This window comes from Pyrenophora tritici-repentis, chromosome 3 (assembly GCF_003171515.1).
Source record: "Pyrenophora tritici-repentis strain M4 chromosome 3, whole genome shotgun sequence".
NCBI classification, from domain to species: Eukaryota; Fungi; Ascomycota; class Dothideomycetes; order Pleosporales; family Pleosporaceae; genus Pyrenophora; species Pyrenophora tritici-repentis.
Genome location: NC_089392.1, coordinates 3,093,008 through 3,116,623, shown reverse-complemented (window position 1 = coordinate 3,116,623; position 23,616 = coordinate 3,093,008). Strand labels below are relative to the sequence as shown.

The following is a 23,616-nucleotide window of genomic DNA, read 5'->3' as shown; positions in this document are numbered from 1 at the left end:
ATAGCTTTGTTGGTAAGGATATATCCATCTAGCGTTGTTCCGTGATGCGTGTGCGCACGCAAGCAACCTTGGAAGCCGTAAACCGCACAGTCGTCTTCCCAGCGCACCAGGTAAACCCATGCACAACGACGTCTTCCTGCATACAAAATGCGTTCTCGTGAGACGTGAGAGGAGAGGAGATGTGGGAAAAAAGACGCAATGCCACGTTTTCCCACGCGATTTTGAAGCAGCACACGTACGACTTCAACGTCCAACCATTAAACCTTCCAACGTTGGACGAACACACGACTAAGAGGTCGATCTCAACATGCCACTCAGCATGTGATGAAGATCTTGAGCCACACCCCCTACAAATTTCCCTTGGAGTTCCTGGGCAAATCAGCACCGGTGTAGTGGGTCCCTCTTCTCGCAAGGTCCCGGCGGTTTCCACAACACATCAATAATGTTGCGCCGCCGCCCCATGCACACACCACACACAGCAGCAATCCGTTCGGCTACGCTAGCCTGAAATCGCCTCTTTCCTTCCACCAAGACTTCGATAATACGCCGCCCGTATAATTCTTGGGCGGCGGCGCTGGGTGTTGTCAAGCGGACACTACTATCTTTTGGTCCTTGAATGATCATCTTCTTTCATTTGGCTCTCTCTTGCGCTGTCCGTCGACCTTTTAGGCGGTTTTAATTGCGCCGAGATAGGTCGATCGTTTTGGTGTTGCTGGCGCCATAGTTGCTGTGCGCGCTTGCACTTGCGTCTCAATTTCCTTTCCTTCCCATGCTCCTCATGAATGACAAGCCGGCGAGAAAACAAGGCGGATAATGGAGTCATGAACTGTAAACGGTCCGTTTGAAACTTGTTTTCTACTATCCAGCATCATCATCGCGATCCATGGTAGCAGAAATTATCACAGTCGCATATACGTAGTTCGCAGTGTATGGTCAACTAAACCACCCAAACTCCGCTGTTTAAAAATAAAAAAAGCCACAATTTCAGGCTTTCTTCCTTGCCAGCAGAGCATCCATGCCAGCAACGCGCGATTCATGGGGGTCCGTTTGTTTTTTCAGGGTCCCACGCCGGTGCGTTGGTTAGTTCAACGTGGAGAAAGGATTTTGTGGGGTCTGCCAGGTGGTGGTGGTGGTGGTGGTGGTGGGTGTGTGACTGAAAGAGCGGTGGTCTAGGGACAACAATCTACGTTTAGACGGTGAACATGGTACATCTCGGCGAACTAGCAGGTGTCAGCTTGCGTGTTTCAGATAGCGGACGCCCGTTGTGTATCAATGGGACCCGGGTGGGGATTGTCGACGGAGCTTTGAATGGAGTAAAGGATCGGTTAGATCGGCAACTCGCGTAGGACAGACGGTGTGGTGGACAGAGGGGTTGAGAGGAGGGAAAGGCAGTGCTGGGACGCCTGAGAGGAAGGATGTGGCGAATACAGCAGTCGTCACCGGTTCTTGGGTTAGTAGGAAGAAAGGAGCACATGGGAGTTTGTTTGAATGCGAATGGTTGAATTGAGAGCTATTTGCAAGAAAGACTCGTCATCTGACCAGCTCAACACCGAATCGCCGGTGGAGCGCTTACTGTGAAGCTAATGGACAGGCGAGATGCGGTGCAGATATTCTGAAAAGGAAGCAGATTTGGGTATTTGATAAAAGCGATCGGTGCCACGCTCCAGCACTTGGAGGTGGAGAAGAAGGAGAATTTGCGTGTTCATCTCTGCAACATGGTCCGTTCCACTCCTCTCCTGCCATGCTGTACTCGACTGTTGGTCACTCTGCTGCCGTGATGGTGATTTGAAAAACGCCGTTTATGCTCCGTCCCATGGTTGTGATGTAACTCCAAAATGGAAAACAAAAGAAAGTATGTGAAGTGAAGCCGGGCTCATGCCCGGTGTGTTGTTCTTGGCTGGTTATGCCTTGCTGTTGACGTGAGTCACCTGCCGCCCACGGAAGTGGTCCTGCCGGGAGAGTACTCGCCTCGTCGACGAGCCTCTTCGCGAATCAACTTCTCAACGTGCTGATCGGCCTCAGCTCGGCTGACACCAGCAGTGAGGTAGCTACCCATTTCGTCTTCAAGCTCCAGAGGTGTGACTGCTCCTGGACTAGCTAGAGGCTCAAGGCGAGGGCTAGTAGGCCTGGGACCAAGGCCCTTGTGCTGGCGATTGGTGTTGGCAAGCAGCTGCTGCTGGTAGAGGTACATCTGTCTCTGGACTTCGTACTGTCTGTTGGTTGATCGGGGGGAGGAGGGCGAGTAAGGGCTGTCTGGACCTGTAGATGGTGTGTTTGCATGACTTGAGCTTTGGGACGAAGCATAGTTGGCTGGGTGGAAGCGAGGCAGTGACGGGAGCCTCAGATGGGCAGCAGGACCGGTGTTGCTGGACTGTCGCGGGCTCAGGGCTGGTCGACGTCGAGCCTGTGAAGGAATGTCGAGAGGCTGGCTTCTCGGAGAGAGGGGTGAGCTGATGGTAGGCATGGTGCGGTCGACTGTTCGAGACATGTTCTGGTGAGAGGTGTCGGATCTGAAAATGACTCGCAAGAGGGAAGGTGAGGTTGGCGGTGATCTCATATAATGTGTGGCGAGGGAGTGTTTGGTTGAAGTGATGGTACGAGTTTGAAGTACCGTTGTTGAAAGCGACAAGGGAAGTGGCAGCGGAGGCGTCCTATATATCTGGCAGTGGGAGGACCAGCAGGAAGCTTGGTCCTTGGAGGGCTTCGGGAATGGTAGCCGATCTTATTGGAATGGTACAGCGTTGATCTTCCGCTTGAAAGCGCGCCGTCGTGCGGTAATCAAGCCTGAGAGGGTAATGGGGTGCACGGGTCAAGTGGACCCCGTTTCAATGTGGCAGAAGCACGAGGGCTTGTTACTGGCACCACATAAAACAAATGTGTCTATCAGTTGCAACCTGTAGCGGCGGGCCGGTTATGGCGGAGTACAGATGGCGCGTGTGTTTTTCCCGAAACTGGGGCCCACAATCAAACTAACATAAGCTGGAGTAGGTGGTCGGCTAGTTTCAGTGTTGGCGCCGGCCGTGGATGTCGATGTCGATGTCTGCTGCTGGGGCTGCGAGGGCGATGTAATGTGACGAGTTGAGCAAATGTGCGGTACACGGGCACCCTTTACATACTGTACGATACCATGCAAATGCAGCGGTCTGCTAACAACGAGGCCTGCCGCCACGGGAGGCGCTACCATTCGTCATTGAGCCTCGCAGGCCTTGGTACGCTGTCCTAGAGCGGGGCGTCATATTTCCTGCCTCGCTAGCCATACGAAATCGTTCAGGCGAGCTACCTGTGCAGAACGGCGATAATGACGCAGTGCAGCTTCATGGGTGCCATGGCTCCTTTTCTCGCGGCCAACACGTGCCCACTGCCATGCCTGGAATTCCCGGCGCTAAACGCGTGGAGCGAAGACGGCATTGCCAAACCTCCATCAACTGCCCTGCAGCTTGACCTGGTGCGATAGGGTACCGTTGGACCGCTGCATCAGAGCCCTGCGTTGTGTTGCAGCCTCCATCACCCTCTGCTTCGCGCGCGTGCTCGTCAGCAAAGGGTCTGATGAGACAAAGACAGCGCCCACCAGACACGACACGACACCACCCCGAGCGCCGGCAATTCTTGAAGACCTTGGTACTCAAGACTAGCGTGCATTACATCAACTTGTCATGACGGCTTGGTAGCAGTAGGACGGACAAGATTGCCGGGCCCTGACAATTGGGTACCTATTGCACACAATACGCGTTTGGTCTCCGCGTCATCCAACACAAAGCGCAGACAAGCAGTCTGACAATGGAAGATTTTTGGTGGAAGCGGGCTCGGCGACCGCTCGTTGCGGCGGTAATTTGCGTTGGCCGTCAATATGGCAATGCATAGCACGGTTGTTCCCGTGGGAGCGGCTCTCCCTCAATCGTAATGCATGTGGTGTCAACCGTCAACGTTGTTTCTAGGGTCAATTGTGTTAGCATATTATCGTAGCATTAGATTGCCTTGGCTAATAATTAGCGCACTAAGTATGAGGTAGTTAATAGTAAAAACTAAAACTTATAACTAACTAGTTTACTATCTAAAACCTATTAACTGTAACTAACTAATAATAACAAGCAATTTAATATATAGGTCCTCTGGAAGGTTAATTCACACTTAAACGGCGAGAGGTTAGAAGATCTATCACGTCTGTGTGCACTTCGTGAAATGCCGTGTGGAGGGGCATCCATCCCCGGTCGTCTTTAGCCGATCTATCTGCCCCAAGGCTACAGACGAACTCTGCAATTGCTCGCGTTTGAGCAAGGTGGAGTGGTGTACGCAAGCTCTGGTCCGTCACTTGGAAGCTAGCCCCAGCCTCTACCATCGTTTTAATAATCTCGATATCTTTGACGTATGCGAGGGCGACCATGATGGGAGGTGGATGACATCATCTAGACGTGGCTCTTCATCTACGCGTAGACCCTTCGACAACAGCATATCTAGAACACTCTCAAGGTTGAAGCTCGGTACTGGACCCGTGAGAAGCCAGAAGCCAGCCATGTCGGTCTCTGGCACTGTGGCGTTTATGTCAGCCCCGTAGTGTACGAGATTCTGAAGCACAGATAAGAATCGTTGGGCCAAGTTTTCGTACTTGTCCGGGGTTCTCTGATAGAGACGTTCGCGACAATGATAATCGCAACAATACCCATATAGCGCTATGAAAAAGGCCTCGGTCAGACAAGATCTATCTTTAATAGCGCTGAGGTCCGGAAAGCCAGCGACGTGCGTGAGAAGTAGTTCGACAGCTTCTGTGTGCCAACACTGCGCAGCTTGTATCAAAGCTGTGCGCACACACTCTTGTCTTGTGTCGTACAATGATCCGTCTTTGTTGAGGATCAACTGCAGTGTTTGAGTAATCTAGTTTCTCTGGATCTGCCCCAGCTTTAAGAAGTATCTTGACAGTCTCAGCATGATGACCTTGTGTGGCAAGATGAAGTGATGTACATTCACTATAGGTGTCATAATTGTCGATGTTATCGACAGAATGTACAAGGGATACGAGTTTCGAGATGTCGCCTTGTTCGGCTGCCTTGTGAACGAGCAACGCATCGAAAGGCTCCTCGGCCTGCGGAGCTTCATTCGCTGAAGTCCTTCCCCGTGGTTGTTACCTTCTAGACCCAAAATGTCCATTGCTATGCGTTGCCTCGGCCTGGATAAAGAGGAAGAGTATTGTCTTTCGCGAGACGCTAATGCCATCTCGTATCTGAGACTTAACGAGTGGCGCACAAACAAGGTACAGCGTTAGTTTAGGTAACAAATTCTAGAATTCCAGAGAGTATAAAATTCTGTTACTTTAGTAGTTAACTATTGCAAGTTTTTAAATTTAACTAATTGAATAGTCAGTTAACAAAAACTAGAGAAGTTACTCAACTTTTCTGAAAAGCGAAAAAAGCTAGTATTACTAGTAAAAAGTGGCTCGCTACGAGAACTGGCTCGTTACCTGAACCAATACGTTATATGTTAGCGTGCCAAGAGCGGCTTGATTGAGGTAGGATAACCTGCTGCCTTACCTAGGTAGTTAATCTCAGAGCACACAACGGAATAGGCGCAGGAGGGATCACGATCGACCTACCTGCTGCATTGAGTGAACCCACTATGGGCACAAGGCTATACGGACAATACCGCGGTTATCGCTCACTGCAAGGGCGTCGGGCATCAGCAGAAGAAGCGTAGCGCGGCAACACAGAAAAAAAATAACAATCTACACATGCCGCTCATGCCGCTCATGCATGGACGCGCCATCCGGGAAGTAGCAAGTCCAACGACGGCAATGTTTCACAGACTAAGCAGATCTCCCGCCTGCGGCTGCAATCGATGGAGCACCGCAGACGCCGGGGAAGCTTGGGCAGCCAACATTGATGCGCGGATTCGCTCCGTTGTGACCAAAAGCTAGGTTTACTGACGCTTGGGGCGGTGTTGAGACCAACTGCGGTAACAAAAAGAAGGTGACAGGGCCTGCCAAGCGGTGCGAGTAAATGTTTCACCCAAGCGTATTGTTAACGGCGGTACTGTGTTGTAAAAATGTTCGATTTGTTGGTATGCATCTGCAGGCTTGTCTCGATATTTCCAATTTAGCCTCATCTGGAGCCCAGCTTCTCCAATGCGCGTGCACCCTGCTCCTCCCACTCCGCCTTTGATATCCACATGTTTTCCTTGTCGGCCATGATATTCGCAAGCACGGCGCCACCGAGGAAGACCATGTGCCTTCGCCGTGGCGGGTCTTCGATGCGGACCTTGAATTTCTGGGAATGTGTCAGCAACGGTTAGTGCAACGCGTTGACGTATACGTACGTTGAGTCGCTCCGGGTTCCCACCAAGAACCTTGGTAAGCCATAGCTGCTTCAGCTCCTTCTCCAATCGACTAGGCAAGCCTGGGTACATGCTGCTACCACCACTCAACACAATCGCCTTGTACAGACTGCTCCTGACATCGACGTCGGCAGCCTGGATCGTGTTGAAGAGGAATTCGGCGATACCCGGTTGCTCAACGTCGACGAGATGTGGCTGGAACAGACATTCGGGAGCTTCGAAACGCTCGCTACCCACTCGGATCACGCGGCCATCTGGAAGCGTGTAGGATTCCACCAGAACTGTTGTGTCTTCGCTCAATCGCTGGTCCAATTCGAGATCGTATGATACGTAGCAGAGCTTCTCCTTGATTTGACGAACGGTTTCGAAGTCGGCGGTTCGGTTGAGGGCGTATCCTCTTCGTAGTAGGAGCGCAATCAGGTTGCGCGTGACGTCGCGTCCGGCAACATCGAGACGGCGAGTGAGGTGGTTGAGGACAGTGCTTTCGTAAACAGGGACAATATGCGTGACACCGTCTCCAGAGTCGACGACTACACCAGATGATAGACCTTGCGCATACAAAGCCAGCACGGCCTGGATAGCTACGTATACACCTCCAAAGCCATAACGTTCAAACATGACCTCGCACATGGTCTCACGATTCTTCAGTGGGTTCATCGGCGGTTCGGTGAGGAGGATCTTGCGGCCGGTAGGGTCGAGCTTCATCTTCTCGTAAAAGGTGTAGTCCCAGAGTTGTTGCATGTCGTCCCACCGCTTCACGATACCATTCTCCATCTGCATGAGACATGGTTAGCACCTTGGTCTGCTCTTTATCCTATTGTATGAAGACATACGGGGTACGTGATTTGAAGCATTGAGCGCGCTGCCGCTGCCTCGTCACCGCACATGATGTCCTTGAGCTGTATGTCTCCGCCATTCTGCTCTTCGGTTCGTAGGATGGGCCGGCCGACTATTGACGGATACTGGTGGTCTGGGAAGTTCTAAACAGCACATCATCAGCTCTATATGTCACTTGTCCATGATATGCCGCAACTCACCTGTCCAGCATAACCTGCCTTGAGGAAACCGGTACCTCCATCGAGCACTAGTGGAAATGTGAGTAAAGCTGGAATTGCTCGCAGAGCAGCTGCGCATACCAATGGGCACTTCCGCCATGCTGTCAAAGCTCAAAATGGGTTGTGAGGTTGGAGGGTGTGATGTTGTGAGCTGGCTGTTAGCTCGTGTTCCGTGCCTTGAGGTTGACGACGTTGGCGGGGGCAGATGGTTGGTCGGGGGTCCGTGAGCGCCCAAACGGGCAATGCGAATGCTTAAACTGCAACTTGAACTTGGAATGATAACTACTCGCTGCCGTTGACAAGAATTCGTTAAAAATATACTACTAATCTTGACAAGTATTCTACAATATGTGAGGAGAACGCTATTTGTGTCAAGTGCTGTCCCAAGTTGCTGCCTGATTCAGATGCTGCAACTGAAATTTCACATCAACACGTCAGCTAGAAATTGACAGATTTGATAGTTGGTTCCTCTGCAGGCAGAAGCAAACATGCTCTAGTCTAGCATGCTCGTGGTCACCCATCCCGACGTTGCTTGCATGGTCACCCACCTTGGGGTAAAAACGACTTGCGCGTCGCTTAAAAGCCTGGTCCGAGCGCCCACTCAATATTGCATCTGTTGCGAGCACATCGAACTTTCTCTCTTCAGCCGATTCAACTAACAGCAGCTCAAGATGCCTTTCGTAAGTACATCCGAATTGCATTCGCAACCGTAGTCCCCTTGCCTTTGCCATCATGGCATCCCCGCTTCGACGTTCTGTCGAGTGGAGTCTTTGCGAGTTGCTTCGAATGCGGGTTTGAAGCGTCAATCGCTGACTCTGTGTAAAGTCCAAGCTCCAGAAGAACGACGCCTACTTTTCGAGGTACCAGGTCAAGTACAAGCGCCGCAGGCAGGGAAAGAGTACGTACAAACGAATCCGACTTGCGACTATGTCTAACAATGCGTAGCCGACTACTATGCGCGTAAGCGGTTGATTACCCAGGCCAAGAACAAGTACAATGCGCCCAAGTACCGCCTCGTCGTCCGCTTCACCAACAAGGACATCATCTGCCAGATCATCCACTCTGAGCTGAGCGGTGACAAGGTCTTCATGGCCGCCTAGTACGTTCCGTTCAATCCGCGACTATGCGGCTCATGGCTAACAACCCCACAGTGCCCACGAGCTCAAGGCTTACGGCATCACCCACGGTCTTACCAACTGGTCCTCCGCATACGCCACTGGTCTGCTCCTTGCCCGCCGTGTGCTCAAGAAGCTCGAGCTTGACGAGGACTTCGTCGGTGTTGAGGAGGCCGACGGTGAGTTCACTCTCACCGAAGCCGCCGAGATTGACGGCGAGGAGCGCCGCCCATTCAAGGTCTTCTTGGATGTTGGCCTCACCCGTACGTCCACTGGTGCCCGTGTCTTTGGCGCCATGAAGGGATGCTCTGACGGCGGTGTCTTCGTTCCCCACTCCGAGAATCGTTTCCCCGGATACGACATCGAAGGCAAGGAGCTCGACGCCGAGACCCTCCGCAAGTACATCTTCGGTGGCCACGTTGCTGAGTACATGGAGACCCTTGCCGACGACGATGAGGAGCGCTACAAGTCTCAGTTCAGCGGCTACATTGAGGACGACATCGAGGCTGATGGTCTTGAGGAGCTCTACCAGGATGCCCACAAGCAGATCCGCGAGGACCCCTGGAAGAAGGAGGAGGGTGCCGGCCCCAAGAAGTCCAAGGACGAGTGGAAGGCCGAGTCCCTGAAGTACAGGACCAAGAAGCTTACCAAGGCCGAGAAGGAGGAGCGTGTCAAGGCCAAGATTGCCGAGATTACTGCGTAAGCGTTGGCTTTCTCTTCGTCTTGCTTTGTTCCATGATGACAAAAGTACGGCCCAAGCGTCCAGGGGTGACAATGGGAAGGATAGCTAGCATGACAGGAAACATGTTCTGTATTTAGCCTTTCACGACCTCAATGAGATGATGAGACGGCAGGCCCTAGTCGGCTACCCCAATTAAGATACCCCTATTCAAAGTGTCTTATGTACTTGATATGTGAGATAGTGAGGCAGCCATATGTAACAGCCATATGTAGTGTCTAAGTCTATGTTTTGTTGGCTGTTGTTCTAGTTGGTCACTCAAGGGCCCGTGTAGTCTGACTCCGCCCAACACCACAAGTGTTGTTATCAGTCCGCGGTGCGGCATTGCACGCTATTACATACTTTCCATGCCATAGCGCCAGGGACATCGCTTACTTGATATCCCACCCAATTGCTTGGTTGTTGTGAACAAGACATTGTTCATTTACACCGCCATTGATCGGTACTTCTCTAACCTGATACAAGGTTGCAGCATATTTCGTGCGTGACGACAGGTGCGGAAGTTCGCGTAGGGCCTTTTAGGATTACGACGACAGTTCTTGGTACGCATTGATAGTAACCTTGGAACCGTCAAATTCATCTCCCTGACACTCACGGACAGATGGCACACAGGGGCTGAAGTATGTGATAAAGTTAGTCTGGTTCTGTAGTTTACAAAAGGGGTAAAGAGTATCGGATGAGAGACAGCTAATCGTGGGGAAGGGAGTGGAGAGAGTGGAGAGATACGGGACGGAAGAGGGACGGGGCGGAAGAGGGGCGGAAAGTCGCGGAAAGTCTTTTAGATTTACGACTACCAGGGGGACGAGATAAAGTTGACAGCTGACAGTATACCTTATTTGCCAAGCCTGCTTTCTGGCCAGATTAAGCTTGGCATGTCAAACTTCTACTCATCCCCCCGGTGCAACGATAGTTCTTGATACGCACAGACAGCATGTGTAAAATCCATGTCCATGATGCATACGGACAGATAAGTGGGAGTACCTATGCATAAATTGTTATGCCATTTTGTGAGCGAGCGGTTAAGCTAGTGGTCGTGACATTGAGTACACTGTGACCTAGGGATAATTGAATTCAATTCCTAGCACTCTATTTGTTCTCGATAAACCCCCGCCCCGGCATCTTGTCGTAACTTCAGTTTCAATAAAGTCTAGATCAATGCTAGCAGTATTCTGATCAACAATTTGGAACTGTGCATCTGTCTGTGGCTGTAAACGTCGGACTTGGCACGAGAGATGGATGGATGAGTATGCCCGACCGATCTGCAATGGTTCAAGATATGGTCAGATTTGAAATATCACCGAGTTGGTTCTCGTGTTCATACCAATCTAAGAATCACTTGGAGGAGCAGTAGGGATGGCACTGAATTTCGCAAGAACTGTAACTGTGTTGGCCAGATCGGTAGTCTGTTGGCGAATCTAACAGTGATTGGGTATAGTCTAATCATAACGAAGTCTTTGAGACGAATATAAATAGGCAGATGAAGTACTCTTCGATCAAAATCAATCAACACTCCTTTATCTCGTCCATCTACTACACTCAAAAATCGCCAACATGCGCTTCTCAGTCATCATCACCATCGCTTTCATGGGACTAGCGACTGCAACTCCTTTGGGAATCGTGGCTCTTCAAACGAATGCAATGGAAAAGAGAGAGCCTCAAACAATAGGAAGCAGTTCCAGTCACAATAACGGCAACGTTCCAGGCAACGCTCAAGGTCCCGGTAATAGTAACGGCGGTCACGGTTCTCAGCCCGGCTCATCCCATCAAGTGTGTGGAGATTGCTGCAATCAGGTGGGAGAACATCGCGAAAATCATTGCTGCACAACATCTGAAAGTACATGCCAATACTGTTACGCTGGATTTGTAAGTTTCTTTCCGCTTCCTAAATACATTGGATCACGAACTAAGTATATACAGACAATCTGTTAGTACGCTACACTTTCGACTCGACTCGCCAACGAGGAGGTGCAAGCTATTGGAGCAAAAGAAGCAAGAGAAAACTCCCCTAGAAAAAGCCAAAGCGAGTGTTCTGGAACTATAACAGCGAATATTAGTATTAGCTGCTATTTCTATATGCCAAGGATACGATGGGGCAGAGGAGATAAAACAATGAAGAAACTTTGCAGACAAACCTAACGTCGATGACGAAATGTGCCATATTTTTAGCAGTACTCACGTGCATAGGATTCGTATGAGCTTAGCTAACTTCCGCATAGGGTCAGTGTGTGTATCTTTATCAGCGCTGTGTGTATGGTGTCATTGGAAGCACGGACCATGTGACGAGCGTTCCCTCTTTCCAAACTTGTCCATGCTCACTTAGCTCGACTACCTGCTTGGAACTGACGGGCCAGATATTTTTGTGACCAGATTGTTATTCCGATAGCAGAAAGATAGCAAAGATAGATTTGTTCAACCTACCCTTGTTTCATATCAATCTTCACTCAAGGGAGGAGCAGTGCGACCAGTTGAGTTGATAGACAAGATGAAGATGACGGAGCTCTTCGCACAGCTGCTCTCGTAAGTTCGACCATGCCTGTTAGACAGATGCGCATGGGCTGTCGTGTGTATTTTTGCATTGTTTCAGCCGCAAGTGGATGCTCATGAGTCAAGCCTCTGTTGATGATCAGCTTCTCTACAAAGCAGAAGGGCAATCCTCGCGGGCGATCATGATAGCCGGAAAGATGTGTACCAAGGGACCTAGTGCTAGGGTTAGTAGTGTGGAGGAGAGCCGAAGTTATCAGCCGACACCTTTCGTCATGGCGCCGACTTCCTTGTCCTTGTAGTTTAGCCATCTTCCGCCATCCGCCTCGCCGTCGCACATGTCGCATATCGCATATCGCAGCTTTTTGAAATCGCTTGGAGCTGATTTGAGTGCAACGCGTCGCTGGGTACGGATCTAAGTCTGGACTGTCTCACTGCTTCCCGATCACGGTGCGGCACTACCGTACCAGCAATAACCCCGCGGGCTTCCGGCGGCCACACTGTGCGCATCTAAAGGCCAGACCCCTGAAGCTAAAATCAAGATGACGGCCATTCAAGCACCCGTCGACACCGCGTCTGCTATGGAGGAGATTCATGGAGTGGATGTATCGTGGTTGCATCACTCGACTCGAGGTATGGCCCGCTTGCGACCCTGGGTGGAGACCGCTCGGCTTTGCGGCGCGACGCAACCTAGCAACTTGGGCATTGTTGAGAGCCCTGCTGACAGGCTGCTGTTACAGACCATCACCATCGCCAACAGGCACCGTCGTCGCCAGGCCTGAGCAAAGATGCGCCGCCCAAGACGTCCTCGCATGGCGGCCTCCCCGATAGACCCCGCTCATCACACCAAAATCACGAGCCGAAGCCGGAGACCACCAGGCCCGCATCGCCCCCACGACCGCCGCCGGCAGCAGCAGTAAAGGGAGGGCAACCAGCACCGCCAAAATCTGCGACGCCGCCCCAGAAGATAGCGCCGCCTAAGCGACCAACGCTGCTTAGTCGGGGCAGCAATGAGAAGAATGTCAGTGGCACCACGCCGCCAGATGGCAAGGCCTTGTCACGGCGCGGTTCGTGGATGAACAGCATCAGCTCCAAATTCTCGTCACAAAACTCGCCTGCGCAAACTACACATACACAGGCTCAAGGCTCGCCCGCTGCTCCTAATGGCGCCGCCCATACTACGCCCTCGGCCAACGGCGCCCTCAACGGCATCCAGGCGGCTTCGGGACCCGCCTCTGAAGGCTACGTTCCACAACCTCCCAAGAGCTCATTCGTCGAGAATGTGCTGCGACGCCTGTCATCGGGCACCCAAGTGGGCACTGGGGGCAAAGCCCACCCCAACGGCGGCATGTGTCCGCGCAAGATCATGAACGTAGACCCGAACCGAGAGCGATGTCTGGTGCCAGAGCTGGACCAGAATAAGCTGCGCAAGGTCGCTTTCTGTGTCGACGTTGAAATCGCAGGAGGACCCAAGTACAAGGACGATGCAGACACGGACGATAAGAAGCCGAAGCGCAAGGAGAAGAAGCTCAAGGAGCGCGGCGAGGGCGAGGCACTGAAGAACCCCGAGACCGTGGCCGAGGAGAAGGACAAGGACGGTGTCATCGCAATCACCCAAGAAGTCGTGGGCAAAGACGCGGATCCCAACCCCGAAGGCACCATTGCCGATGACGAGAAGCAGGAGCCGAGCAAGAAGAAGGAAAAGAAGAAACGCTCCGAGGCTGAGCGCAAAGAGCGGAAAGAGAAGAAGCGCCGGAAAGCTGAAGAGAACGGGACGATACCTTTGGAGCTCACAAGAGATGAGGACAGTGGCAGCGTTGAAGGAGTGCCCGCTGCCTCAGGGACCACGACACCGCGTGCGCAGGACCGGCCCACCATCGACCCACTGCGCATCTACCGAAGATGTTGCCAGTTGCGCGAATCGCCCATCCTCAAACGCATCAGCGACCAGCTCGCAGCCCCGCGCGCATGCTCCGTTGTCCAGCCGGGAGTTGTCACATGTCTGGATTTGACTGGATCAAGGTTACAAATGGCCGATGTCATGACCCTGTCCGACTGGCTCGCTATCGTACCCGTGAAGAAGCTCTTTCTGGAAGATGCCGATCTGAACGACGAGAAGATCAGGGTCATCCTCGCTGGTCTCCTCGCAGCTAAAGTCCCGGAGCCACCAAAAATCCGTGATCACTCGTCTGGTACTAGAGAGGGACTCTGTCAGCAAGGTTCCTCTGCCATCAAGAAACTCGTTCTCAAGAACAACCCCAAGATCACAGCCGAAGGATGGAAACACATTGCACTATTCCTGTACATGTGCAAATCAATCATGGCAGTTGATGTGTCCATGATACCATTTCCCCAGCCTCCACCACAGGTGACTTCCCCAACTACCAACGGCCCTGCGAATGGAAGCAGAACTGGCGATATCGCCGAGATTTTCTCCAAAGCCATATCCGAGCGACTGGGCGGCTCCGAGCTCCAAGAGCTAGCAATGGCTGAGTGCAATTTGACCTCTTCCAGCATCAAGAAGATAATTCACGGCTGCGTTATTAGCGGCATCCAGCGGGTCAGTCTTGCAACAAATGACATTGACGAGGAGGGTCTGGAGCATATCCTGCACTACCTACGCTCAGGTGTGTGTCAAGGAATTGACCTGGGCGGCAATGACCTTCGACCGTGGATAGGAAAGCTCTGCGAGGGTATTACCCACTGCAAGAATAGCCTACTATGGGCACTATGCTTACAGGATACTGGCCTCACACCCGACTCGCTCAAGACACTCTTCCCCGCATTGACAGCACTACCCTCCTTTAAATTCTTAGATCTCTCGCACAACAGGGGTCTTTTCCTGGGCGAGACCTCACTATGTCTTCTCCGGAAGTATATGCCACAGCTCAGGGAACTGAAACGCATACACCTCATGGACGTAGATATGACGCCTGAAGCAGCGATTGCCATTGCAGAAATCCTACCCGATTGTCTACAGATTGCACACATCAACATCCTTGAAAACCCTGAGATTACGCGTGTAGCGACCGCGACAGACGAAGAGACACAAGAAGATGCCGCTGCGCTATATGCCTCGCTTACTCTGGCAGCCAAACTCTCGAATTCGCTCGTATGTGTGGATGTCGACATCCCAGCACCTGAACAGGGTGAAGTAATCAAGGCCCTCGCCAAGCAGGTCGTCGCCTACTGCCTGCGCAACATTGAGTCCATCAATGAAGTACCTGAGCTCCACGCCGCGCCGAAGCAAGTCGAAATCCCGCAGATCTTGAGGCATCTCGTAGGTCCGGAAGACGGACAATACCAGGAGAGTGATAACACATCGGCTGACAACGACAATGACTACATTGTTGGTGGAACGGGCATTGTCAAAGCGCTCAGCTACTGCTTATCTCACAAGGATGCGGACCTCCGCAGGATCTCCGGCAGTGGAACTTCTACCCCAAGGAGCAGAAGCAGGGTGCCGGTACTTGAAGAACCTTCTAAAGCAAGAGCCATGTCGAAGGACTTGCTTGAAACGGCGCGGAATACGCGGTCAAGGATTCAGCCAGCGATTATTCGAGAGGCCAAGAGCGGCAATGACATGAGTTACCGTATGTTGTGCCAGTTCTCCATGATACGAATACAGCTAACAGAAAACAGGCCGTCTTTTGTTCTTGGATCAGACTTTGGAGGGTATGATCCAACGCTTTGAAGACGAGTACCCGGAAACACGTATCCAGCCGTCTGATGCCGCATCCACGTCCAGCTCTATACCTAGCAACTCTCCACCCACCTCAGCCGTACCTACGCTTGACGCTAGTGTCACAACAGACCAGACTGCACCCGAGTCGGATGAAGACGAGCCCATGAGAATCCGTTCACGCCACAACTCCGACGTTTCCCTCGCCTCACGCAACATGTCCCTCGAAGAAGGCCGTCTCCACCGCTTCGGCCACCGCGTCCGCACCGGCCTCCTCAACTCATCCCGCCCCACCACACCCAACGCATCTGAAAACCACGAAGCCTTCATCTCCGGCTCAGCAGACTGCGAGGGCCTCCCGGAGCACATTCTTGCTCTGCGCGAGTACTTTATGAAGTACAGTGGTGACGATATGCGCACCATGATTGAAGGCAAGGGCTGGGAAGAGGCGTTTGACAGCATTGTGGAAAACGCTGAGGAGCTGAGGAATCTGGAACGCGATGACCCGGCGCACTTTAAGATTTTCAAAGACAGTCAGATTGCGGCGTTGAAGAATCGAAATCCGGATATTTTTGCACCGGGGGAGAAGGGTAGGGGATGTGGTGAGGCGGATGAGTGTGCTGTGGAGGATTAAAGTTGTTGCGTGATTTGATTTTTTGGTGTTCTTCCTTTAGGCAATGCGGACTTTCGCGTTTGGGTTGCATGGATGGAGGGGTGGGTGGGTAGGAATGAGCATTAACATGAGCACGGTTCACGGCTGATGTAATAACTTGGGGGGTGGCGCGAGGGAATTATATAGGGAGGTGGGGTTTCTCAGCCTATTGATACCATTCACTATTGTCGTTACATAATAATTATTGGCTGTGCTTGCCATGTCCCCCTGTGCTACTCGCCTTCTTTCCCATAGTCTCCTCCTTTCCCCTTCCTTTCTCTCTACTTACACAACAGCCCTTACAAGAACACGACCAAGCGCTACGGAGACCGAAAGCTCACATAATATATTAAAAATAAAGCAAACTAACATGATCCATGGGCGAGCGGCGCACACGGGCGAGCGGCGCACCCCACCAACTTTACTCACCTTACTGATCTTAATCTACAATGGCTCAACGCAGCGCTACTCAATTACTATCAAATGAAGCAGATATTCAGCTTGCTATCTCATCTATTAATGCGCACCAGATCCAAGGTACCCGTACTGCTGCAGTAGTCTACAACGTAGCCGAAACAACGCTCCGCCGCCGACGCGCTGGTATACCTGCCCGACGCGATTGCCCGCCCAACTCAAGGAAGCTTACCCAGAGAGAAGAGGAGGTGATTATTAGCTATATACTTCAGCTAGATCTGCGTGGATTTGCGCCTACCTACACAGCTGTACGTGATATGGCTGATAAGCTGCTGGCTGCGCGTGGTGGAGAGCAGGTTGGAGTCAACTGGCCATCTACCTTTGTTAAGCGTACAGACAGTCTTCGGACGTGTTTCAACCAAGCGTACGATAGGCAGAGAGCTCTTTGTGAGGATGCAACATTAATAAAGAGGTGGTTTAAGCTTGTAGAAGAGACAAAGGCTGAGCTAGGTATCTGCGATGAGGACGTCTACAACTTTGATGAAGCTGGCTTTATGATGGGCAAGATTACAACGCAGCTAGTTATAACAGGAGCAGAGAGGAGAGGCAGGCCGAAGAGTATTCAGCCAGGCAATCGCGAGTGGGTAACGCTGATCGCTGCTATCAGCGCTGCTGGCTGGTCAGTCCCACCGTTCCTCATCTTCGCTGGCCAGTACCACCTATCAGCCTGGTATAAGGAAGCTGAGATCCCACGCGACTGGGCGATCGCAGTCAGCGATAATGGCTGGACGAATAATGAGCTTGGAGTTGAGTGGCTAAAGCACTTCAACGCTCACACGCAGGCTCGTAGTGTAGGCGCGCGTCGCCTGCTTATTATTGATGGCCATAAGAGCCACCAATCTCTAGAGTTCCAGGAGCTCTGCAAGGAGAACAATATCCATACGCTCTGTATGCCTCCTCACTCATCTCACCTACTCCAGCCACTTGATGTTGGCTGCTTCTCGCCATTGAAGCGCGCGTACAGCCGTGAGGTGGAGAGCCTTATGCGCAACCACATCAACCACATCACCAAGCTAGAGTTTCTGCCAGCGTTCAAGGCAGCATTTGATCAAGCGTTCACGCCAGCCAATATCTGCTCAGCCTTCCGCGGCGCAGGCCTTGTTCCTCTACAACCAGAGGCTGTTCTATCAAAGGTAGATGTACAACTGCGTACACCTACTCCTCCAGCAGCTCTGCCAGAGGCTCCCTGGGTAGCTCAAACGCCGAGCAACGCGCGTGAGCTTGAGGCTCAGTCAAGCCTAATACGTGAGCGCGTGCGCCAGCACAAGAGCTCATCACCAGCTTCAATTATTATGGCGATTGACCAGCTAAAGAAGGGCGCCGAGGTGATGATGCTCTCTGCTGAGCTGATGCGCGATCGGATCTCTAGTCTTGAGAAGGCCAATAGCGCAGCCTCAGAGCGTAGGCGGCGCTCTAAAAGGCGTATACAGAAGCATGGAGTACTCACAAAGGGAGCTGGAGAGGATATACTGGCTCAAAATGAGGCTGACCAGCAGATTGCTCATGAAGAGCGTCAAGGAGGAGCGCGATCAGGCCTCAGCCAGCGGGCTCAAAGGCGCTGCACTAGGTGCAAGGAGACTGGGCACAACTCGCGCACATGCAAGACTGATACTATTAATATAGAGTAATCTACTGTATCAATATCTAGCAATAATATTATCGCGTTGTTGAGATGCATCGCTTTAAAGTTGCAAAAGTTGGTGGGGTGCGCCGCTCGCCCGTGTGCGCCGCTCGCCCATGGATCATGTTAAGGTACATCAAGGAAGACTAACAATAGGCCTCCTTCGCCTAAGCGTACCCCGGTAATTACCGCAACCTTTAGGCCGCCTGCAGGACCAAAAAGGAAGAGATAAAATCAAGGGAAAAAGCTTGTCGTTGCTTATCAGTTTCCCTGAATCTGATCGACATTTTAGTCGTCTTGTTTTGCGAGCGAGCCGTCAAGCCTATCCTTGTCGCGACATCAAGCTTACCCTTTGGAGAAAGAAAACAAGCATGAACATCCTCACGTACATCCGCCCGGAGAGACGACTCAACCACCACCATCACCGTCCAATCTCGTCTTCTCTTCAGCAACAGCAGCACCGGGTGCAAACTCATAGCGCCATATCACCACAACCACAACCAGCAAACGACCCACAAGACTTCTCCGACACAGCAACCCTCCACCCCACCACAACATCCTCCTCTCTTTCTTCTCCCCCTCCCCCATACAACTTCTACCTCTCCACCCCCCTCAACCTTCCCATCTCCCACTGTATCCCCACTCCCTCAACAGCAACAATAATTCACCACCCCACCACCTGCACCGTCCTCACCCTCAGCCCCTCCACCTCAACCGTGCACCTCCTCTCCTACAACGCGCGTGCAGCTATCTACTGGGACGTTATTGAAACCGGTGGATGGTTCGCTTTTCGCAACCGGAGTAATGGGCTATTTTTGTGCATTGGGGGCAGGTGGGATGACGGTGGCTTGGTTTGTGAGGGGATGAATGTGCCTGTTGGAGCGGAGGGCGTGGGAGGCCGGTTCGTCGTTACGGGTGTGGGTGCGGATGGAGGAGGGGGAGAGGGAGGGTGTGTGTTACAGATGATGGATGGGTGGATGATGAGACCGTTGGTTGTTGTCAAGGGGAGGGAGGGAGAGGCGAGAAGAGTGGCTAGGATAGGGGGGAAGGTTGGGGAGGGGGCGGTTTGGAGGTTTGAGAGGGTCGGAGCTAGCTTGAAATGATCTCTTGTTTGAGTATGTAAGAGGGCTAGAAGGAAGGAAGTCTGCATCACATGATTTCCTCACTCGTGATTGGTGCAGTCGCGCCATTTTACATAACCATGGTACGCTTGTGTGATGAAATTTCAGGGACTACGGGAGGTGCCAAAAAAAGAATTTGACGCCGTGCTGAAATTTACGTCGACTTTCGCCTTCATACCCGTACAGTGAAATCCCAATTACGCACAGAAAATTATTCAAGGAACCAGTTCCGAGAACTGGGATAGATTATGCGCTCCAGAGCTGTCGAAATGGGTAGAAATTAATCGTTAGCAATTTATCATCGAGTAAGTTATGGAAGCTATCTGAAGGAACGACAGCACCACTCACACTGGGATGCATCTCTTTTGAGAGGTGAACTATGGTTCACTGGCTTGTTCACTGTCTCCTGAACTGTGATTCGGAAATAGAGGGGCGCAATATCGCTACTTCATTGAGCCTAAGCGAGTATCCGGCCGCGCTTTTGCCCAGATTTCAGATGTCTTGTGATGTAAATTGGAGGAAGTGACTAATGATTTAGGAAGAAGTGGCCCACAAAAGCATGGACCTAGCAAACGAGATTGAAGGCATTACAAACGATGAGACGATAGGAGCGAAGAGTCACAAGCATGTGGAAAACAGTAGTCGCGGTCTGTACCATGGTTGGGCAGATGCCTGGCTGAACCTCTTGCCCATAAAGATTCTTACACTTTTTTAACTTTCCTGCACACTCTTGACTCGGGCTCACCAATTCACTAGCATTTTATCTTGTCCTTCTTTGTGTGTCCAGATTCTAGTATCGCTGTACAGCGTTGGTAGAAATTGTTCAGCTATAAGAAAGGTAAGTGCGTGTGTTATTCAATACATACTCATATCACATTCTAACAGTCATCAGCCATCATCATGTCAAGCAACGAATGGTCCTCAATGACGCGTGACGAGCAGCGAATCGCCACTATGAGAGAGGAGCATGGTTTCATACCCTTTGAGCCAAGCAACAATCCTGCTTTACATTTTCTCGCCACGGATCCCGCGTTAAGGCGCGATGTTTTTCCAGAAGACTGGACTGGTTTCACGAAAACAGCAGAAAGGGAGTTCCGGGCTCGTGTGAAAAAACTTGGCGCTGAGATATCAGGCATCAACGGCATACCGATTCCTCCTGATATGCCTCTGTTATGGATCAAAGCACGCCGAGCAAACCAGCTTTATACATACGACAGAAACAAGGATCTAGTTTATCTGCTTTCGCATCATCTTCCTCCTTCGTGGATTCGCATACGGAGGGGCTTGTTGGCTGATTTTGTACGCATAGCGGGTGCGCGAACAGTCATACCGCAACCTACGCCGACCAGTGACAATACCCTAGTAGCTGGACGAGGACAATATATCAGCCACCAGCCACGGGAATACATCCAGAGAACTTCCAATATACCGGAAATGCCACAAAGTATTCCGCTCGTCAAGCAGGACAATGGAGTGGGACAGGGATCCACGATGTTGTCTCACCACTCCCAAGGCCCTTCTCAACCAACTTCCGACTGGTTGGAAGTGGCACAAACCAGGCTTGCCAGTAAGCCCAGCGTAGGGACGGCCCAGCGTTGCGGCTATCCGCCGGATCCCAATTATTTCAGTGCTTTGCCTGATCAAGAGGTGCCTGCCCATCAACCACAGACAGTACCGGGGACGTCAAACATTCGAAAGAGGAGTCAGAACGAAGTCTGGGATCTCCCGTTCTGGGATCTCCCGTTTCCTAAGGCCGCAAAACTCTGCGATGATTATCCTGAGATTACTGCTGCTACAAAAGCTGCCCACGACCTGGGCGCTCGTCTGGAGAACGATGGTGGCCAAAGAAGACAAGGCTTGGAAGCTTGCGGAGTCGATCACTCAGCCGAAAAGGCGGCGATGGTCAACAGCAATCCCAACTTGGCTGCCATGGATTCACTGGAGACCCAGCGACGAATGGTTGTAAGTAATACCAGCGACTTCGAGGCGTTACATCAAGCACCATACGATGCTCGGCATGATACTCGGCACGCTACCGCATACGACACCAGCATCAACCAAGCTGTCAGCAGCACCGCCTCCCGCACGAACAATGGCCCCGAAGCCCGCGGACAGGTCCGCGAAGGGATTGACGCTGCAGTCGCTCGGGTGGACACTGCAAAAGCGGCTACAACGGATGATTCCTTTCTGCCAATCTAGGAGGGGCACACTCGATATAGACTTCAATATGGACGATGGAGGGTTCCACGTAGAAGATCAACGTCAGACAATGTTACACTTAGAAGGATCAATGGATGCATGGGGCTATAGGACATGGCATAGGATATGGTCGAGATGATGTAAGAGGAAAAGGACATGGAATGAAAAAAGACAAACTGGCACAGACAGGAAGCATGAATCGGTGGGCTGCCAAGGCCGTACGCTGCCATAGTAACACCGTTGCTGAGTGCTAAACTGCCTGCTTGGCGTCATGTATGGATGAAGCATGCAGCGCATATGTATTCTGTATAGCATGTATCGTGTCATTCACAGATTAATTGAGCCTTTGCTGTGCGTCGGCATTTCATCAAGGAGCGACAAAGCTTTATTTGGCTGAAAAGGTGGCTATGCCGCCAACGCTGAGGTGTTGACTGTCGTGATATGGTGTGCTGCAATTCGCTTCATGATGCTACTCGTAAAACAAGCTGGGTTGCGCGTGTTAGTGCGATGACGATGTTGCTGAGCACTGCCCGCTACGTGGCGAAGTGACGCGCCAGGGCCGAGCCCATCTCCGCGCGATCCCGGTGGCTCCTCAAACGATCTGGGCTGCGTCGACTTTGGGCGCATGGCGTTAGCTGGACCAAAATCGTCAAGGGCACTGGAATTAAACGTTGCAGGCAGAGCAGGGCGGAATGCGAGAAGTTCACAAATATGAAGCCAGGGCTGAGATGCGGGCCTCGGAACAGCGTTCAGTGCACGTGATGGAGGCTTGGCATTGGGGCGGAGCGATCGGGCAGCGGAGTTAGCGAAGTGCGATTACTTGTTTAGAAGACAAGTCGACCTCGTCCCTTTTGCCTCCAAACCTCACCAGCTGACAAGACCAATGTCTTGCCATCCATGGTTACCTCACAGAACGAGGTGGGCCTCATCACCTACCCGGCCATCGTCAACATCGCCACGCTGGTCATCTTCTTCTTCTACCTCGTCATCTCCCTCTATCTCGTCGTTCGACAAGGCCTAGGCCATAGCTCGCCATGGATATGGCTCTCCATCTTATCCATATGTCGCCTTACGCAGGTAGCGCTCGATTTGGCAGCCACCACCATGTATCCCATAGGACAGGCCGCAAACACGAGTCTCGAAAGCGGTGTCGCTATCCTGACCACAATGGGTCTCACGCCTCTCTTCATGGCTACCAGCAGTTTACTGAACGCGACGACACGGCCAAAAGGACGGCGCATGCAATGGATCCTGCTCGTGGTCCACATACCTCTCATTATCTCGTTCATTCTCATTGTTGCTGGTGGTATTGATCCAGACTCACGCGAAGGGCCCACTTTTGCCGCTACGGAATCGACGAAAGCCGGTGTCACGCTCTACTTGGCATGTTTTCTTGTCCTGGTCTGGGCAACCACAGTCATCTCGGCGCGTCTTTACCTTGCCGATCGAGATGAAGTACGTATCCTTACGACAGTCGTGCTCAGTCTGCCGTTTTTCGTTGTCGATATCGTCTACATGATGTGCTTTGCCTATGAGAAGTGGGTGGTCAACGACAGCTATGATGGATGGAAGAGAATGCGCTTCAACGTCATCAGTGGAAGCGTCACCATCCAATTGTGCATGTACGTATTATTAACCGCGACATACTTTCTTGTTGCGACGTTGACCTTCCCATGCTGACGTGCTTCAGGCAAATTATTGAGGAATGGATCATTGTTGCACTATATCTCTCTCTTGGATTGGGTTTGCCCAGCAAGGCGGCGAGATTGCGACGTCAAATTGGAGACCAAGTGAACGAAGCAAGAAATATGGATGTTGATGCGCTACAAGAGACGATATTGTGGAAAATGCATGATGCAGTATCCCGAGTTGTTGCCGCCATGATTCTGTCAGCCCTGCAATTTGTGCACTGGATTTTGGGAAGAATCCTGCAAAACGCCCAGAACGACACCAAAGACAACAAAAAGACCAAAGAGAGCAAAGAGACTAAGCAGACAAAGCAGAAGAGTGTTGACAGCCAGAGCAGCCACGATAGTCAAAGTAACCCGCCAAATTAACATCGAGTGCCTCAAGGCCGGAACCAAATTGCCGCACGCGATCTGCTCGACCTAGGTGCTTTTTAGAGCACCTTTGGCACGCTCCCATGGAACGTCTCG

At 51.8% G+C, this 23,616-nt stretch overlaps 8 protein-coding genes across 8 annotated transcripts; 6 read left to right on the top strand and 2 right to left on the bottom strand.

The window, feature by feature from the left end:
- Positions 1-1,924: 1,924 nt before the first annotated feature.
- On the bottom strand, positions 1,925-2,464 carry PtrM4_085660 (uncharacterized protein; the record flags this gene model as incomplete). The annotated part of the gene is made up of 1 exon (XM_001940162.2): positions 1,925-2,464. One exon carries the CDS (start codon positions 2,462-2,464, stop codon positions 1,925-1,927), a length of 540 nt encoding a protein of 179 aa, XP_001940197.2.
- A 3,625-nt stretch (positions 2,465-6,089) lies between these two features.
- On the bottom strand, positions 6,090-7,476 carry PtrM4_085650 (actin; the record flags this gene model as incomplete). The annotated part of the gene is made up of 5 exons (XM_001940164.2): positions 6,090-6,254; positions 6,304-7,095; positions 7,155-7,301; positions 7,359-7,405; positions 7,458-7,476. The coding sequence occupies 5 exons, from the start codon at positions 7,474-7,476 to the stop codon at positions 6,090-6,092; spliced, it is 1,170 nt and encodes a 389-aa protein (XP_001940199.1).
- A 571-nt stretch (positions 7,477-8,047) lies between these two features.
- Positions 8,048-9,194, top strand: PtrM4_085640 (60S ribosomal protein uL18; the record flags this gene model as incomplete). The annotated part of the gene is made up of 4 exons (XM_001940165.2): positions 8,048-8,056; positions 8,202-8,274; positions 8,322-8,475; positions 8,528-9,194. 4 exons carry the CDS (start codon positions 8,048-8,050, stop codon positions 9,192-9,194), a joined length of 903 nt encoding a protein of 300 aa, XP_001940200.1.
- A 1,587-nt stretch (positions 9,195-10,781) lies between these two features.
- On the top strand, positions 10,782-11,159 carry PtrM4_085630 (uncharacterized protein; the record flags this gene model as incomplete). Its single annotated transcript, XM_066106682.1, has 2 exons — positions 10,782-11,093; positions 11,148-11,159. 2 exons carry the CDS (start codon positions 10,782-10,784, stop codon positions 11,157-11,159), a joined length of 324 nt encoding a protein of 107 aa, XP_065963620.1.
- Positions 11,160-12,253: 1,094 nt separating this feature from the next.
- PtrM4_085620 (uncharacterized protein) lies at positions 12,254-16,027 on the top strand (the record flags this gene model as incomplete). The annotated part of the gene is made up of 4 exons (XM_066106681.1): positions 12,254-12,344; positions 12,452-13,335; positions 13,432-15,304; positions 15,354-16,027. The coding sequence occupies 4 exons, from the start codon at positions 12,254-12,256 to the stop codon at positions 16,025-16,027; spliced, it is 3,522 nt and encodes a 1,173-aa protein (XP_065963619.1).
- Positions 16,028-16,494: 467 nt separating this feature from the next.
- Positions 16,495-18,147, top strand: PtrM4_085610 (uncharacterized protein; the record flags this gene model as incomplete). Its single annotated transcript, XM_066106680.1, has 1 exon — positions 16,495-18,147. The coding sequence occupies one exon, from the start codon at positions 16,495-16,497 to the stop codon at positions 18,145-18,147; it is 1,653 nt and encodes a 550-aa protein (XP_065963618.1).
- Positions 18,148-20,161: 2,014 nt separating this feature from the next.
- Positions 20,162-21,460, top strand: PtrM4_085600 (uncharacterized protein; the record flags this gene model as incomplete). The annotated part of the gene is made up of 1 exon (XM_001940167.1): positions 20,162-21,460. The coding sequence occupies one exon, from the start codon at positions 20,162-20,164 to the stop codon at positions 21,458-21,460; it is 1,299 nt and encodes a 432-aa protein (XP_001940202.1).
- Positions 21,461-22,357: 897 nt separating this feature from the next.
- PtrM4_085590 (uncharacterized protein) lies at positions 22,358-23,517 on the top strand (the record flags this gene model as incomplete). The annotated part of the gene is made up of 2 exons (XM_001940168.2): positions 22,358-23,082; positions 23,151-23,517. The coding sequence occupies 2 exons, from the start codon at positions 22,358-22,360 to the stop codon at positions 23,515-23,517; spliced, it is 1,092 nt and encodes a 363-aa protein (XP_001940203.1).
- Positions 23,518-23,616: the final 99 nt, after the last annotated feature.